The 12,070-nt window shown below is 41.7% G+C and overlaps 4 protein-coding genes across 7 annotated transcripts; 3 read left to right on the top strand and 1 right to left on the bottom strand.

Moving 5' to 3' along the window:
- The first annotated feature begins 192 nt into the window (after positions 1 to 192).
- Positions 193 to 2,987, top strand: LOC143906310 (uncharacterized). Of its 3 annotated transcripts, none has more exons than XM_077422331.1 (7): positions 194 to 454; positions 586 to 667; positions 1,092 to 1,271; positions 1,517 to 1,639; positions 1,720 to 1,899; positions 2,016 to 2,279; positions 2,417 to 2,987. In XM_077422331.1, the coding sequence occupies exons 3-7, from the start codon at positions 1,107 to 1,109 to the stop codon at positions 2,852 to 2,854; spliced, it is 1,170 nt and encodes a 389-aa protein (XP_077278457.1). In that variant the 5' UTR covers positions 194 to 454; positions 586 to 667; positions 1,092 to 1,106; the 3' UTR covers positions 2,855 to 2,987. The 3 variants fall into 3 exon arrangements, with proteins under 3 accessions (XP_077278467.1, XP_077278457.1, XP_077278447.1); XM_077422321.1 differs by having other exon boundaries at positions 547 to 667; XM_077422341.1 differs by lacking the exon at positions 586 to 667 and having other exon boundaries at positions 193 to 454.
- Positions 2,988 to 3,605: 618 nt separating this feature from the next.
- Prosalpha3 (proteasome alpha3 subunit) lies at positions 3,606 to 5,216 on the top strand. The gene is made up of 3 exons (XM_077422354.1): positions 3,606 to 3,696; positions 4,120 to 4,747; positions 4,862 to 5,216. The coding sequence occupies exons 1-3, from the start codon at positions 3,694 to 3,696 to the stop codon at positions 5,002 to 5,004; spliced, it is 774 nt and encodes a 257-aa protein (XP_077278480.1). The 5' UTR covers positions 3,606 to 3,693; the 3' UTR covers positions 5,005 to 5,216.
- A 1,508-nt stretch (positions 5,217 to 6,724) lies between these two features.
- Exo84 (exocyst complex component Exo84) lies at positions 6,725 to 10,390 on the top strand. Of its 2 annotated transcripts, XM_077422251.1 has the most exons (9): positions 6,725 to 6,826; positions 6,885 to 7,047; positions 7,339 to 7,700; positions 7,789 to 8,091; positions 8,160 to 8,304; positions 8,376 to 8,888; positions 8,968 to 9,098; positions 9,228 to 9,641; positions 9,727 to 10,390. In XM_077422251.1, exons 2-9 carry the CDS (start codon positions 6,990 to 6,992, stop codon positions 9,931 to 9,933), a joined length of 2,133 nt encoding a protein of 710 aa, XP_077278377.1. In that variant the 5' UTR covers positions 6,725 to 6,826; positions 6,885 to 6,989; the 3' UTR covers positions 9,934 to 10,390. The 2 variants fall into 2 exon arrangements, with proteins under 2 accessions (XP_077278377.1, XP_077278368.1); XM_077422242.1 differs by having other exon boundaries at positions 6,786 to 7,047.
- LOC143906331 (sperm-associated antigen 7 homolog) lies at positions 10,176 to 11,830 on the bottom strand. The gene is made up of 5 exons (XM_077422382.1): positions 11,617 to 11,830; positions 11,433 to 11,500; positions 11,264 to 11,352; positions 10,852 to 11,189; positions 10,176 to 10,490 (listed from the first exon to the last, which is right to left on the bottom strand). The coding sequence occupies exons 1-5, from the start codon at positions 11,702 to 11,704 to the stop codon at positions 10,366 to 10,368; spliced, it is 708 nt and encodes a 235-aa protein (XP_077278508.1). The 5' UTR covers positions 11,705 to 11,830; the 3' UTR covers positions 10,176 to 10,365.
- Positions 11,831 to 12,070: the final 240 nt, after the last annotated feature.

Here is a 12,070-nt window from a genome sequence, read left to right as displayed (position 1 = left end):
GATTTATGCCTAGATTCAATTGTCTTGAAAAGCAACAATTAAAAGATAACCTGTTGCCAGTGGTTTGAGAAAAAGAGCAGAAGAGCTGAAATCCCCAAAAGTTTTAAAACGAGATAAAAAATATATTCGGACATTTTGAAGGGAGAGAGAGAAAGCGAAGATTCCAAGTGCAAAAAGTGCAACAGTCCCTCCCTATGTTACACGTTACATCAAGGGTATCTCTTTATTACGTCATTCACATCAGTCCCTTTTGTCTACCCATGTTCGTTCTCTTCGAGTAAACATATCGAGCGCGATAACGCGGGATCCGAGATCCGAGGCCGAAGCAGGCTGAAGACTGTGAAGAGGCAGTGAGAGGTGCTTGCGTGCCTTGCGTCTCAACGACCATCAACGACTCGCCAGTGGCAGGAGGATTAATTGGTGGACTGATCCGCTGATCATTGGAAACCAATCGGTGAGAATTGAGAATGATCGCGAACAATCGCCATTAACATCGGTCAAGGAGATCGATGGCCCAGTAGAAAATAAGAGAATATTGATTTACAGTGTATTGAGGCGTTTTGTTGACAGTGTTGACACCGGTAGGTCAAAAATCTGCTATAGAGGAAAGGAAAAAGAGAGATAAAGTACCTCGACGAAATTTCCTTCATTTCACGTAGATTTTCAAGTAAGTATGGTAGACAAGTGTAATTTTCTTCCACAACAAGAAGCTTGACCTTGTTATTTACAATGTAACAAAAATAAGGGTATATATGTATCTGTTTGATTGGGGAACGTTTGCCGTAACCTTTATTTTACCTTTTGACTCGTATTAAGTATGTTAAGTATTTTATACAAAAATTGAGAAACGGCAGATATTTTTATATAAAAAAAGTACTGATCCGAAGAACAGAATTGAGAGGTTTTGAAAAACTTTAAAAATTCTACTTTTCAATTGTCAATGGTAGGCACCTCATTAGAAAGTAATTTCTTTTTTCATATGTTTTCTAGAATTTATTATATTTAACGAGGAATTTCTCATATCGATAATATGATAACGATGAGGAAAGAAGAATGACTTTGTAATTAATAACTGATTTTCTGATTTCTAGAATTGAATACTAAAAATGGAGGCAGATCTCATAGTCTCCTGTCCCTACAATCCTGCGCATCGCATTCGCAAATATAAACTTATGTCTCATATATCAAAATGCAAGAAAACTAGTAAAATATCTGACAAGGCGGAGTGTCCGTTGGACAAGACTCACATAGTAGATCGTCATTGTCTTAAGGTAAGACGAAAAGTACAGTACAGATTTGTATGCACGTGGCGTGTGTACATACATATAAGCAAGGTGTCTCAGAATTCATGTTTGGGGAATGCTCGGTGTGATTCTTATGTGCCGGAAGAAATAACTTTTTCCTTTGGTATTGCACTGTTTTATACATTCAAATTGTATGGTTTAAATACGTAGGTCACTTTGAAAAATCTCTGTTAAATTAATATCATGTTTTAATCAATATTTTGATATTGTAGGAGCATATTGCGACGTGTTCCAGTCTTGGAAAATTGATAAATGTGGATCCTGGATGCGAAAAACCAAAGGTAGAGCCTCCAGTAATTATGAACGCATACGACTCGGTTGAAAATTGGGAAGAGGTATAGAAGACAGTGAAGATTCAACTAGTTTAAATCGATACCGATTTGCATTACATAATTCCATGTGTTTTGTTCGACAGGAACCAGAAGTCCCGGCTTACGATCCGATGGAGGTTTCATCGAAAAAGCCGGTGCTTCGATGCGTGTCTGGATTGACAAAATCAGAGAGAAGGAAGTTTAGGGAGAGCGAACGAATGCGTATAGCAAATCTCAAAGGATTTTCTTCTGCGAGCGCAGCCTCATCTTCAACGAAAGACACGGTGAATTATATTTCATGCAAACGTTTTTTTAATGTGTATTTAAATAAATAACGCTACGATTACACTATAAAATCAATATAATTATATAAATATATTTATTCCTTCTGTAATTTCAGGTTTACGAAGTACCATTACGTCCTCCTCGTGATATTTCTTTATCCTGCGTATTCTTACCAGACGAGAGCCTCGATAAGAGCACGCAAATGCATGATCATGATGATCATGGCACAAATATACAAGCTAAGTTTGTTCCTGAATTTCATACTAATTCACTCCATAGAATGTTATATGATGAATTAGCTCCTGAAGATGATGATATTAAGCAATTGGAAATGGAACAGCCTCCGCGTAAAAATGTCATCGGAATTAAAACGGAAACGGTAATATAATTTACTTTTTATATGTATAAAACACATTCATAAACATTTGATTGAGCTTGCTTGTAAATGAATAATATCATAAAAAAATGTATCGTTCTCTTTCAACTTTTTAATTACTTGATAAATTATATTTTCAGAAAATGTCCTTAAAAGATTATCTCCAGCAAATCAATAGAGAAAATGGAAATTTTTCAATTTCTAATCAGAATCAAGAGACATCAGTTAAGAAAACAGTTGAGAAAACTGAGACAGCTGCAACTTCGGAACCGTTTAATATCGATAAAGAAAAGAAAGAAAGAGACGAATGTATCGCAAGCACTTTGAGCGTGTCTGGTGAACGAGTTACCGATAAACTTCTGGCTTTATTGAAGAATGAGTCAAGTGCCAAAAAGGTACAGCCTACGGAGAAGACAACAAAGAATAAAAACCTTGGTGAAAAGGAACCAGCGTTGGATGAGATCTTGAGCAAATTTGATCGATTAACTTATCTAGCTGAGATACAGAATACTGCTGCCGAGGAGAGTGCACAAATACTCCAGCAATTGAAAGACCTTGAACTAATAGAAAGAAAATAATTATTTCTCGCGAATCACTGATGTCAATGTGTCTCGTATAATCCTCATTATGGTACTAAACACCCCGCTGTAGTGCAAACCTTAATTAAAAGACGACGCTATGAATGGCGCTAATCATTTTTAACAATATATTTTCATTTATACACGTAAAGAGTTATTTAGAAAGTAAGACTAACATATAACACAGAAAAGTGATCTATACAATTATCTCAGTTTATATGTAGAATAAATAGATAAAATCGTTTCCAGAGAAGTCTGTAAGAGATTAAGTTGCGAAAGAAAAAAAGTTATGTGTTTGTTTCAGGGCTATAACATTATGAATATATCTGTATAACCGTAGAGATACATTTGCGTATATGTGTATGTTTTATTATCTGAATATATGTTAATCAATATAAGCATAAATTCTATTCGTATGTTAAGCTTAATAGTAATACTACTATTAGTAATACTAATAGTAATACTATTATAGGCTTGATAAAAAGAAATAATAAATAAATATTGTGCATATAGAAGGTATTTAATCCTCCCATCGCATATCGTTGCCCACTCGTGAAAAAAAAAAACGAACAAAAGATGAAATCGTATTAACGCGAGGAAGATGAGTAACTTACGTTCTACCGTTCATTTTGTATTTCCGCGGTATTTTTATATCGATTTCAAGTATTATCGATATGTCTATCGAGTTGCGTGACGACTTTCGAGAATTTCATGTTTCGGGTTTCGGTCAACCTGCCTTGCCAATCATTCCGCGAAGTCGAAGTGTCAGAGTGCTGGACTCGTGAGCGGCATTGATACGCAACTGATAGATACTTTATTAACGTAAAACTTCTTGCAAAATGGTAAGTTGACGAACCTCACTGCGGCTCAACATTTATTCAGCTTTGGAGTCATATTCTTGGAGCACCTTCAGTACTTTCTCATAGGTTATGTAGGAAGTGCATTGTCATCGGACTCTAACGTTTGTTATAATTTTAAAATATTAACGTATCGGGGTTGCAATTACCGCTGTTATGACGCATATTTAATACACATTAAAATTAAGTCAATGTATTTTTGGTTTAAAGTTCCTGACACTCTTGACAAAACATATAAGGGAATGCATACGTTAGCTGTCTTTTAAATTCTATAAGCGCTTATTTAGATAAGTCTTCTGATCGATAGCGGTTTTATTTCACTCACATTTGCTTCCTCATATCCGTGATAGAATAAAAAACAATTAAATTTAGACAGGCCAATCAACTGTATTTCGTTATACCTTACAGGCACGTAGATATGACACACGTACCACAATTTTCTCACCGGAAGGGAGACTCTACCAAGTCGAATACGCCATGGAGGCTATAAGCCACGCCGGCACTTGTCTGGGCATACTAGCAAACGACGGTATTCTACTGGCGGCTGAGAAACGCAACACCAACAAGTTGCTGGACGAGGTGTTTTTCTCCGAAAAGATCTACAAGTTGAACGACGACATAGTTTGTTCGGTGGCTGGGATAACTTCGGACGCGAATGTCCTGACGAACGAGCTGCGCCTCATCGCGCAGCGATACCTTCTTCAGTACGGCGAGGCTATACCCTGCGAGCAGCTCGTCTCGTGGCTGTGCGACGTTAAACAGGCGTATACCCAATACGGTGGAAAGAGACCCTTTGGCGTATCTATCTTGTACATGGGATGGGACAAACATTACGGCTATCAGTTGTATCAGTCGGATCCCAGCGGGAACTACGGCGGTTGGAAGGCGACGTGTATCGGGAACAATTCGGCAGCGGCGGTATCGTCCTTGAAGCAGGAATATAAAGAGGGCGAGACCACCCTGAAAGACGCAATGTCGCTCGCTATCAAAGTGCTCTCCAAAACGCTAGACATGAACAAACTCTCTGCCGAAAAGGGTAAATTTTCATTTAAGCTAATAAATTCACGCACAGTTTTCGACATCATTCTGTAACAGCTCGTAATCATTCGCAACAGAGTTATTGACGTAAGTCCGTGTCCTTTACTTGCAGTGGAAATGGCGATATTGACGCGCGAAGATGGTAAGACAAAGACGAAAATACTGCCGGCGAATGAAGTGGATGCCTTAATCGCGGAACACGACCGATTAGAAGCATTGGCGGAGCAAGCGAAGAAAGAAAAGCAGAAGTCGTAGATTTTTTTATATTAGATAACAGCACGAAAATAAACCACCGCGATGGCAAAGTTTACCGTATCGGGAAGAAATTGATTAACATGCAATTCAAGTGTTTATATATTATGTACTGTAAATTATTTCCTTGCCGCAAGAGTGAATCCTTGTGTGACAGCATTATCATTTTCATTGCAAGACAACGGTTATAATAGGATTAAAAGTTTTTCCACAAATGCAACGTGTTATGCTTCTTATCTTTTGCAATTCCCCTCGTTCTCATCTCAATAGTGATTGAAGTGACTTTGCATAACTATGACTAGGGTCAACGTGACGCTACAAATGCTTTGGAGCGCGTTCTTCTTCTCTTTCTTTCTTCATTGAAAGAAAAGAGAAGAGGAATGCTTCGGAGCATTTGTAGCGTCACGTTGACCGTAGCCTTTAGCTGCCCAAGGATCATTTTTATACATTAATCGTACATCTATAATTCGTGTCACGAGTTTATGATACGAGGAGTGATTGAAAATTCGCACATTAAAAAAACGTGGAAATATAGGCGTAAAATACATAAAATCATAAACAGAATCCTATTCTGAAATGTGCGTGAATTATAAATCGTTTAAATTATATCATTATATCTTAATAGACATATATTGTACCGCATTAAAATTAATACAAATTAGTATAAAGTCATTCTTTAATTAAAATATATAAGTTCAGTCCGCACACAAAAATCAATGTTACCCTTCTTGGAATACAAAATTTTAATCTCTTTAATTTCTAATTTTTTAAAATAAAACATGTTGAAATAACACGTCGGTACAATCCCCGAAGGCTAATAGTGAACGATATTCGTACTTGACTCAAGAAAAGCAATGCAAATTCGAAGTTGGTCTTCGAATTTTCGGTAAACATCAGAGATCGTCATGTAGCTATATATATATTATATATATAAAAAAAAATACAACAAAAAGTGCCTCGAAAAAATCAGATTCTTTGCAAAAGTGTACGAGCGGGCTTTGGGGATCGTTGGAAAATTGAAAAAAAAGTGCAAAAAGTTGGTGTGTCGGATCATATCAACCAGGCTGCCGATGCGGTCCCACTCCCGGGCGCGATCCCACTACTGCCCGCCACGGAGACTTTTGGCTGCTGGGTTTCCCCTCTGGCCCGGTTCGCCTCTCCTTAGCTAACCTGGTCACCCCGAACTCCTCCGGGGTGCCCATATTGATGGCGAGCTTAGCGCGGACGCCCAGTCAACGTGAACCCCGTACCAGCAGGTGCCCCCGACCTCAGATCCTCCAACACAACCAGCCTCCGAGTAGCCGGATTACAGGAGCCGCCACACTCCCAGCTGAAAGAAACACTTGCGATACGTCCTTATAAGCTACCGGAGATCGATCCCGATTCAATTCGGAAAACTCGTCTCACGAATATTATCGTTTACGCGGCCACGAAAATGCGAATTGAATTATTTCTCGAGCGAATTGAACGTCGATCTACGCGTCGGGATTATTGTATATTTGACGGATGATAAATATACGGAATTACATGCGCGGGGCGCAAAGCGGAGTCGGCGATAACGTCATCTAGCGCATTTTGTTTGAAATCGATCGCTCGACGACTCGATAGGTTCGCCGACGAGATACTATTTGTCGGTAATTTACGCGAATGGACTGGTTTCGATCATCGGTAAAAGTGTGACGAGGATAACGAAGAACTCCGATACTACCGATCGTCCCGATATTCCGCTGACCGCTCTCGGCGTCTCGGCGGCGCGGTGCGCACTGGCCGGACTGGCCCCTGGCCCCTGGCCCTGGCCCCCGGGATCCGGGATACGTCGAGCGAGGTTAGATCGGGGCGGAGGTGTAAACCGACGCGAAATCATGTTGATTTATTTGTGACAGGCGACGGCGAAGGGACTCGACGGGAGCGTAACATGACAGGGGCACGTAACCGGTGCTGTTGACGATAGTAAAAACACTCCCCCGCGGACAACCGATCCTCTCGCGATGGCCGATAATAATCTGGCGAAGGTTTTCGCTGCCGAGGACTTTAACCCGGAGAAATGTGAGTTATCGGGGATGCATCCCCCGCGTTAAGGGATGCGAAACTCGATGTTTGAAAAAGAGGAATCGTCGCGGCACTGATCGCACTTTGTCGTCGGTAATGTGACGCTTGTTCGTGAAATATTCAGAATTTATATCGCGCTCAATCGCACCGTCTTTTCAATCTGACGTAATCACATAAATAGCTGGTTTGCCAATTAATTTTATGCGAAATTGAGGATAAATATAAAAATATATAAATATGCGAAAAGAACAATAAACGTGAATCGTGTCCGTTTGATTCTTCTTACAGTCGTGAAGGAGCTGAGCGCGCAATGCGTCGGTGCGGACGAATTGAGGCAGCAGCGTGCGAAGATTCAGGAACTGGCGAACAATACGTCCGCTCAATTGAAACGGAACGTCTACCAGAACTACATGCAGTTCATCGAAACCGCCAAGGAGATCTCGCACTTGGAGAGCGAGATGTATCAGCTGTCGCAGCTCCTGAGCGAGCAGCGTGCCTTGCTGAGCACGCTGGGCTCCACCAGAACGACGGGGGTTGTTTTCGAGGATCTGCCCGAGTCGCAGCAGGAGAACTTGGCCGACTCTGCGTCCAAGGAGGAGGAGCAGAAGCGGAAGCTCGTTCAGCTGATCGAAAATGTGGAAGGCGCTCTGGTTGGCATTCGACGAACGAAATTTTTGTAAAATATCAACGAAAGATTTATATGCTTTATTTTCTTTTTTTCCTCTTTTTTCTTTACAGAGCTTGGCCGAGACTCCAGGACGCGTGTGCTTACACGAAGGTTCCTTGCTCGAGTTGGATCCGATCGAGGGTACGCCGTTAAAGAGAATTCACGCGTACTTGTTCAACGACGTCCTGATGGTCGCGTCCTGGCTGGCGAATGGCGGCAGACGCGGCCCGCCTAGATACAAAATGCAGGCAGTTTATAACTTGGAAAGTCTGGCGATCGTCAACGTGAGGGATCACGGCACCGTGAAACTGTCGTTCAAACTGTTGGCGTTCTCCGACACGAGGGTGTTCCAGTGTGCCACAGCGACGAGTAAAGTTAGTGCGCTCGAAAACAACGATCGTAAATCACGTCGGAGTATTATTTGAATCTACTTATCTTACAGAAAGAGTGGTTGGATAAGTGCGAGCAAGCGAAAAGAGCAAAGCTGGCGGAGGAGAAATCGGTCGACGCACCGGATAACGACGAGCGTCCAAAGGAGGACAAAGCGGCGCCGTCTCGTTCGATGTCTTTGGAATCGAATACGTTAGGTATCTTTCGTATATTTTCTTGAGTTTTTGTTCGTCGAGCATTTTTAGGATCGTTGAAATTTTTTTACCAGGGATGGACGACGACGATGACTCGGAGTATTACGAACCGCCGCCGGAATGGGTGCTGGAAGTAGCCGAGGATCTGGACTCTTGTATAGCGCAACGTCACTTCGAGGAAGCTTACGGTTTATTGGAGAAGGCAAAAGTCTACTTGAAGGATACTGAATCGACGCCCCTGCTGACGGAGATCCAGACGAAGGTGAACGAGAGAGGTCGCTCGCTGGTGAACGTGCTAACCAAGGAACTGGAGTTGAGCGCGGAAGCGAAGTCGCTGCAGGGCGGCGGTTTGAGAAGCGCGCGACGCGCGGTCAAGCTCCTGATACAGCTGAACAGGAGCGCACAAGCGTGCCACTTGTATCTGCGATTGTGCAGCGCGGTCCTGAAGGCGCGACTGAAGAGGATCAAGCGAGATGGTACGACCGTGGCTTACGTGAAGCAGCTCAGCGCGATCGTCTTCAGCAATATAGCGGAGATAGCGAGGGAATTCCTGAAAACCTTCCCTAAATCTACAAATTGCACTTCCGGTAATTTAGCATCGATAAGAGCCACAGATGTTTTACGATCGAACGGTGGATTTATTTGACTTGCTCGTTGTCGTTCAAGGCTTGGTTGTATGGTGCAGCCAGGAGGTGAAGCGCTTAACGTCGCACTTAGCTCAGCAGCTGTTTGTGCCACAAGTTACGCTAAGCACATTGGTAGAATGCATCGTCACTGTTCGAAGTCACTGCGATCAGGTATGTACACGTTCTAATCTTAGCGATAGTCCTATTCGCGGAAGTACTATATTTAGATGTATATGGCCTCCGTGTCTGCACGCTATAAACGCAAATTTCAACACAAGTTTACAATAACTCGATTTTCAGTTGACCCAGCTTGGCATGGACTTTCGTTATCAGTTAGACGGGCAACTTAGATCACCGTTAGCCAAAGCTATCCAGGACGCGGGAAATAACTGTGCCGATACGGTGAAACGTCGCGTAGCGGAGGACACTTGGCGGCCGACGAATCTTGAAACTAGTCAGAATCTACAGAAGCTGTTAACCGAACTCGACGATCTTGGTATCGGTGTACCAGCGTTTCAGACAAATGATTATTGGATACCGTTGACGTACAATATATTAACTTTTTCCAAGATCTACGTCAGTTTGTTGGAAGACTGTCTCAGCGTAGCCACACCCGAGCTTATATCTACGATAGACGGCGTGCTCGTATCCGTGATGCGAATCGAAGTTCAGCATTTGATCGTCTCGCTTACGGATCCGAAATTGAAGCAAGAGGTAAAACGAGTGTCCCTGCTATGTCAAATTGCGCGTTGTGAATAAATTCGAATTTTACAAGATTTTTTTCACTTTTTTCCCTTAGCGAAAATTAGTACAAAATAATGCAGCCTATGTGCGAGACGTTATTATCGCCCGAGGCCTGGAACTGTACAAATCCACGACGAACCAGAAGTTCACAAAGCTGCTTGCTCTGAAAGAACAGATCGTATTCGAGTCTCCATCGCCTACGAAGCCGAGGCCGGCTCCGAGAACTTCGGTTCCTAAATACACCACCACGGAGTATCTCTAAATTGGAAATAGAGATGCCGAGCCGTTTAATTTATATAGACGAAGAAAAATATCGCGGAAACAAATGCTTATGCATATGCGTATATATGCACACGCGAGACGATGTATTATATTGTATATAAAAGACTCACAATTCTCTCCTCAGTAATAAATACACGTATCACTGTGAGACGATATAGAAGTGACTCGTTGCACTTCTAATCCAGGCAGGTAAACGTTAATCGTAATGCCATCGTAGAACCATTACAGTACCTCGTAGCATATTTATTGAACAAGGGAAATTAAACAAATCAGACTACCACGCAGCTTCCCTAATGGTGCGTATAATATAGCAACTTGTAATAACGTTGTAATATATCTAATACGTTGAATTATTTACACGTTTAATTGGATATATAATTTATGTATGCCTATGATTATTTATATAATAGCACTATTTTGTACCGTTGTCGCTGCGATTGCTGGCTTCATTATTCGTTTCCAGTTTCCTCTTCTTGGCGCGTATATCGGCCAGAGTTTGTTCTATACTCCTTTGATCCTTCTTGTTTTCACTAGGAACTGCGAGAAAAAGACAATTCCATTGTTACATGCATATACGTAGAACGAGTCACTTAATTTTATAACAACGTTTCGTAATCTTTGCCGCAAATACGAATATCGCTTGTTCGTTGTAAGATCTTAAAATAATGCACGTTATATAATTGTTTTACAATAATTCCCAATGGAGTCGTACGATAACGGATAACTTGGGTTTGCGGCAAAAGTTAGGTAAGGGCCCTGGCACATGAAAAAAACTGAAATTGACCAATCACAGTCAAGCGTTGTCGAAAACTTAAGATAGTTATAAATTTGCTTACTATTCAAATTTTTCTATGCGCCAGGCCCTAACTCGTATATTGGTATTGATATCTATACGCACCGCATCCGTAACTACTACTGGCTTCCGTTTTCTTAGCAGCTTCCAAGGCGGCTTCCTTGCCGATCAAATGCCGATATTTGTCCTTGTAGTAGTTGTTGGGCACAAAATTCTCTTTTCGTTTCTTAGACTTCGAGTACTCCGTTTCCTCCTTAGCCTTTCTTTCTCTCTCCTCCTTCAGTCTCTTCGCAACTTCCTCGTTCCACTCTTCGCCATTGTGCAGCGCGACTAAATGATCATCCGAAGGTGCGTATTCTCTCTTGAAGATGATGCTGTACCGATCGTAGCCTTCCTCGCCGAAGGAATATGCCAGGACATTCGCCACTTCTGCCACGTCATAACTGAAGCCCAGGACATTGATACATCGTACAAGAATATTCCACGAGTATAAATGTTTCCAAAACAACGCACTTACACGATGCCCCTGTGTATCTTATCCATGACGGGAAATTTGTATTCCTTCGCGTCGTCATCCTGTAGAAACTTGTCAATCTTCTCTTCGACCTACGTAAGAAGGTAACGCGTTAGACGAACTGCCGTTAGATAAAAACGGTACGAAAGTGCAACTACACGAGCTACTTCACCTTCAGCCGGAAGAGCTTCAACTTTTCCGCCTCCGCTCTCTGACGCTTCTGCAATTCCTCCTGCTGTTCTGCACAATCGAAATAAATTTGCATGAGCCAACGTAAAATGTCAAACCGTTCTTTTCTTTCTTTCTTTTTTCCTTTTTCTAAAGAGCGAGCATTTTTAGGTTGGGAATCAACTAACTTTTCACGAGGGCCTTCTGCTTCTCGTTCACCGGCGGCGGCTTGTCCATGGATTTCAGGATGGACGCCAATATATCTATATGCGACATGATCTCGGTGAGTTATTTGGCCTCGTCAACGCTGAGCCAAAGGAAAAATTACGGAAAATCGGAAGACTCCAAACAGTCCAAACACTCCGGAACCGAACCGCGAACGACTGAATGAATGGAGAATGGACCAGAATCACCAGGAATGGACTGAATACAGAAGCTTATGAATTTGCTCTTTGTAGATGCACCACGTTACGCTTTCTGCACTTGAAATGAGATAAATGTATAATTATACATGGAAGAGAAAGAGAGAAAAAATGTAGGAAAAAAAAATTTAGGACAAGCTTTGTATCTGCAAATATAGCAATAAAATATTGAACAAATGTAGCAAATTCCTAGAATTATAAAAAATTCTCGGAAATGTTA

Source organism: Temnothorax americanus, unplaced genomic scaffold (assembly GCF_048541705.1).
Source record: "Temnothorax americanus isolate GAGA-0224 unplaced genomic scaffold, ASM4854170v1 Scaffold11, whole genome shotgun sequence".
In the NCBI taxonomy this organism is placed as follows: domain Eukaryota; kingdom Metazoa; phylum Arthropoda; class Insecta; order Hymenoptera; family Formicidae; genus Temnothorax; species Temnothorax americanus.
The sequence above is the reverse complement of the archived record's forward strand: the minus strand, read 5'-3'. Positions and strand labels throughout refer to the sequence as shown.

What these genes read in the sequence shown, in the direction of transcription:
- Exo84 (XM_077422251.1), top strand. Translation starts at nt 6,990, where the DNA reads ATGGCCGATAATAATCTGGCGAAGGTTTTCGCTGCCGAGGACTTTAAC. An exon ending in GGACTTTAACCCGGAGAAAT is followed by an intron (nt 7,048 to 7,338) that starts GTGAGTTATCGG and finishes TTCTTCTTACAG; the next exon opens with TCGTGAAGGAGCTGAGCGCG. An exon ending in TTTGGAATCGAATACGTTAG is followed by an intron (nt 8,305 to 8,375) that starts GTATCTTTCGTA and finishes TTTTTTTACCAG; the next exon opens with GGATGGACGACGACGATGAC.
- LOC143906331 (XM_077422382.1), bottom strand. Translation starts at nt 11,704, where the DNA reads ATGTCGCATATAGATATATTGGCGTCCATCCTGAAATCCATGGACAAG. An exon ending in TGAAGCTCTTCCGGCTGAAG is followed by an intron (nt 11,353 to 11,432) that starts GTGAAGTAGCTC and finishes CTTCTTACGTAG; the next exon opens with GTCGAAGAGAAGATTGACAA. An exon ending in CAGTAGTAGTTACGGATGCG is followed by an intron (nt 10,491 to 10,851) that starts GTGCGTATAGAT and finishes TTTTTCTCGCAG; the next exon opens with TTCCTAGTGAAAACAAGAAG.
- Prosalpha3 (XM_077422354.1), top strand. An exon ending in CAAACTCTCTGCCGAAAAGG is followed by an intron (nt 4,748 to 4,861) that starts GTAAATTTTCAT and finishes CTTTACTTGCAG; the next exon opens with TGGAAATGGCGATATTGACG.
- LOC143906310 (XM_077422341.1), top strand. Translation starts at nt 1,107, where the DNA reads ATGGAGGCAGATCTCATAGTCTCCTGTCCCTACAATCCTGCGCATCGC. An exon ending in TAGATCGTCATTGTCTTAAG is followed by an intron (nt 1,272 to 1,516) that starts GTAAGACGAAAA and finishes TTGATATTGTAG; the next exon opens with GAGCATATTGCGACGTGTTC. An exon ending in CGGTTGAAAATTGGGAAGAG is followed by an intron (nt 1,640 to 1,719) that starts GTATAGAAGACA and finishes TTTGTTCGACAG; the next exon opens with GAACCAGAAGTCCCGGCTTA.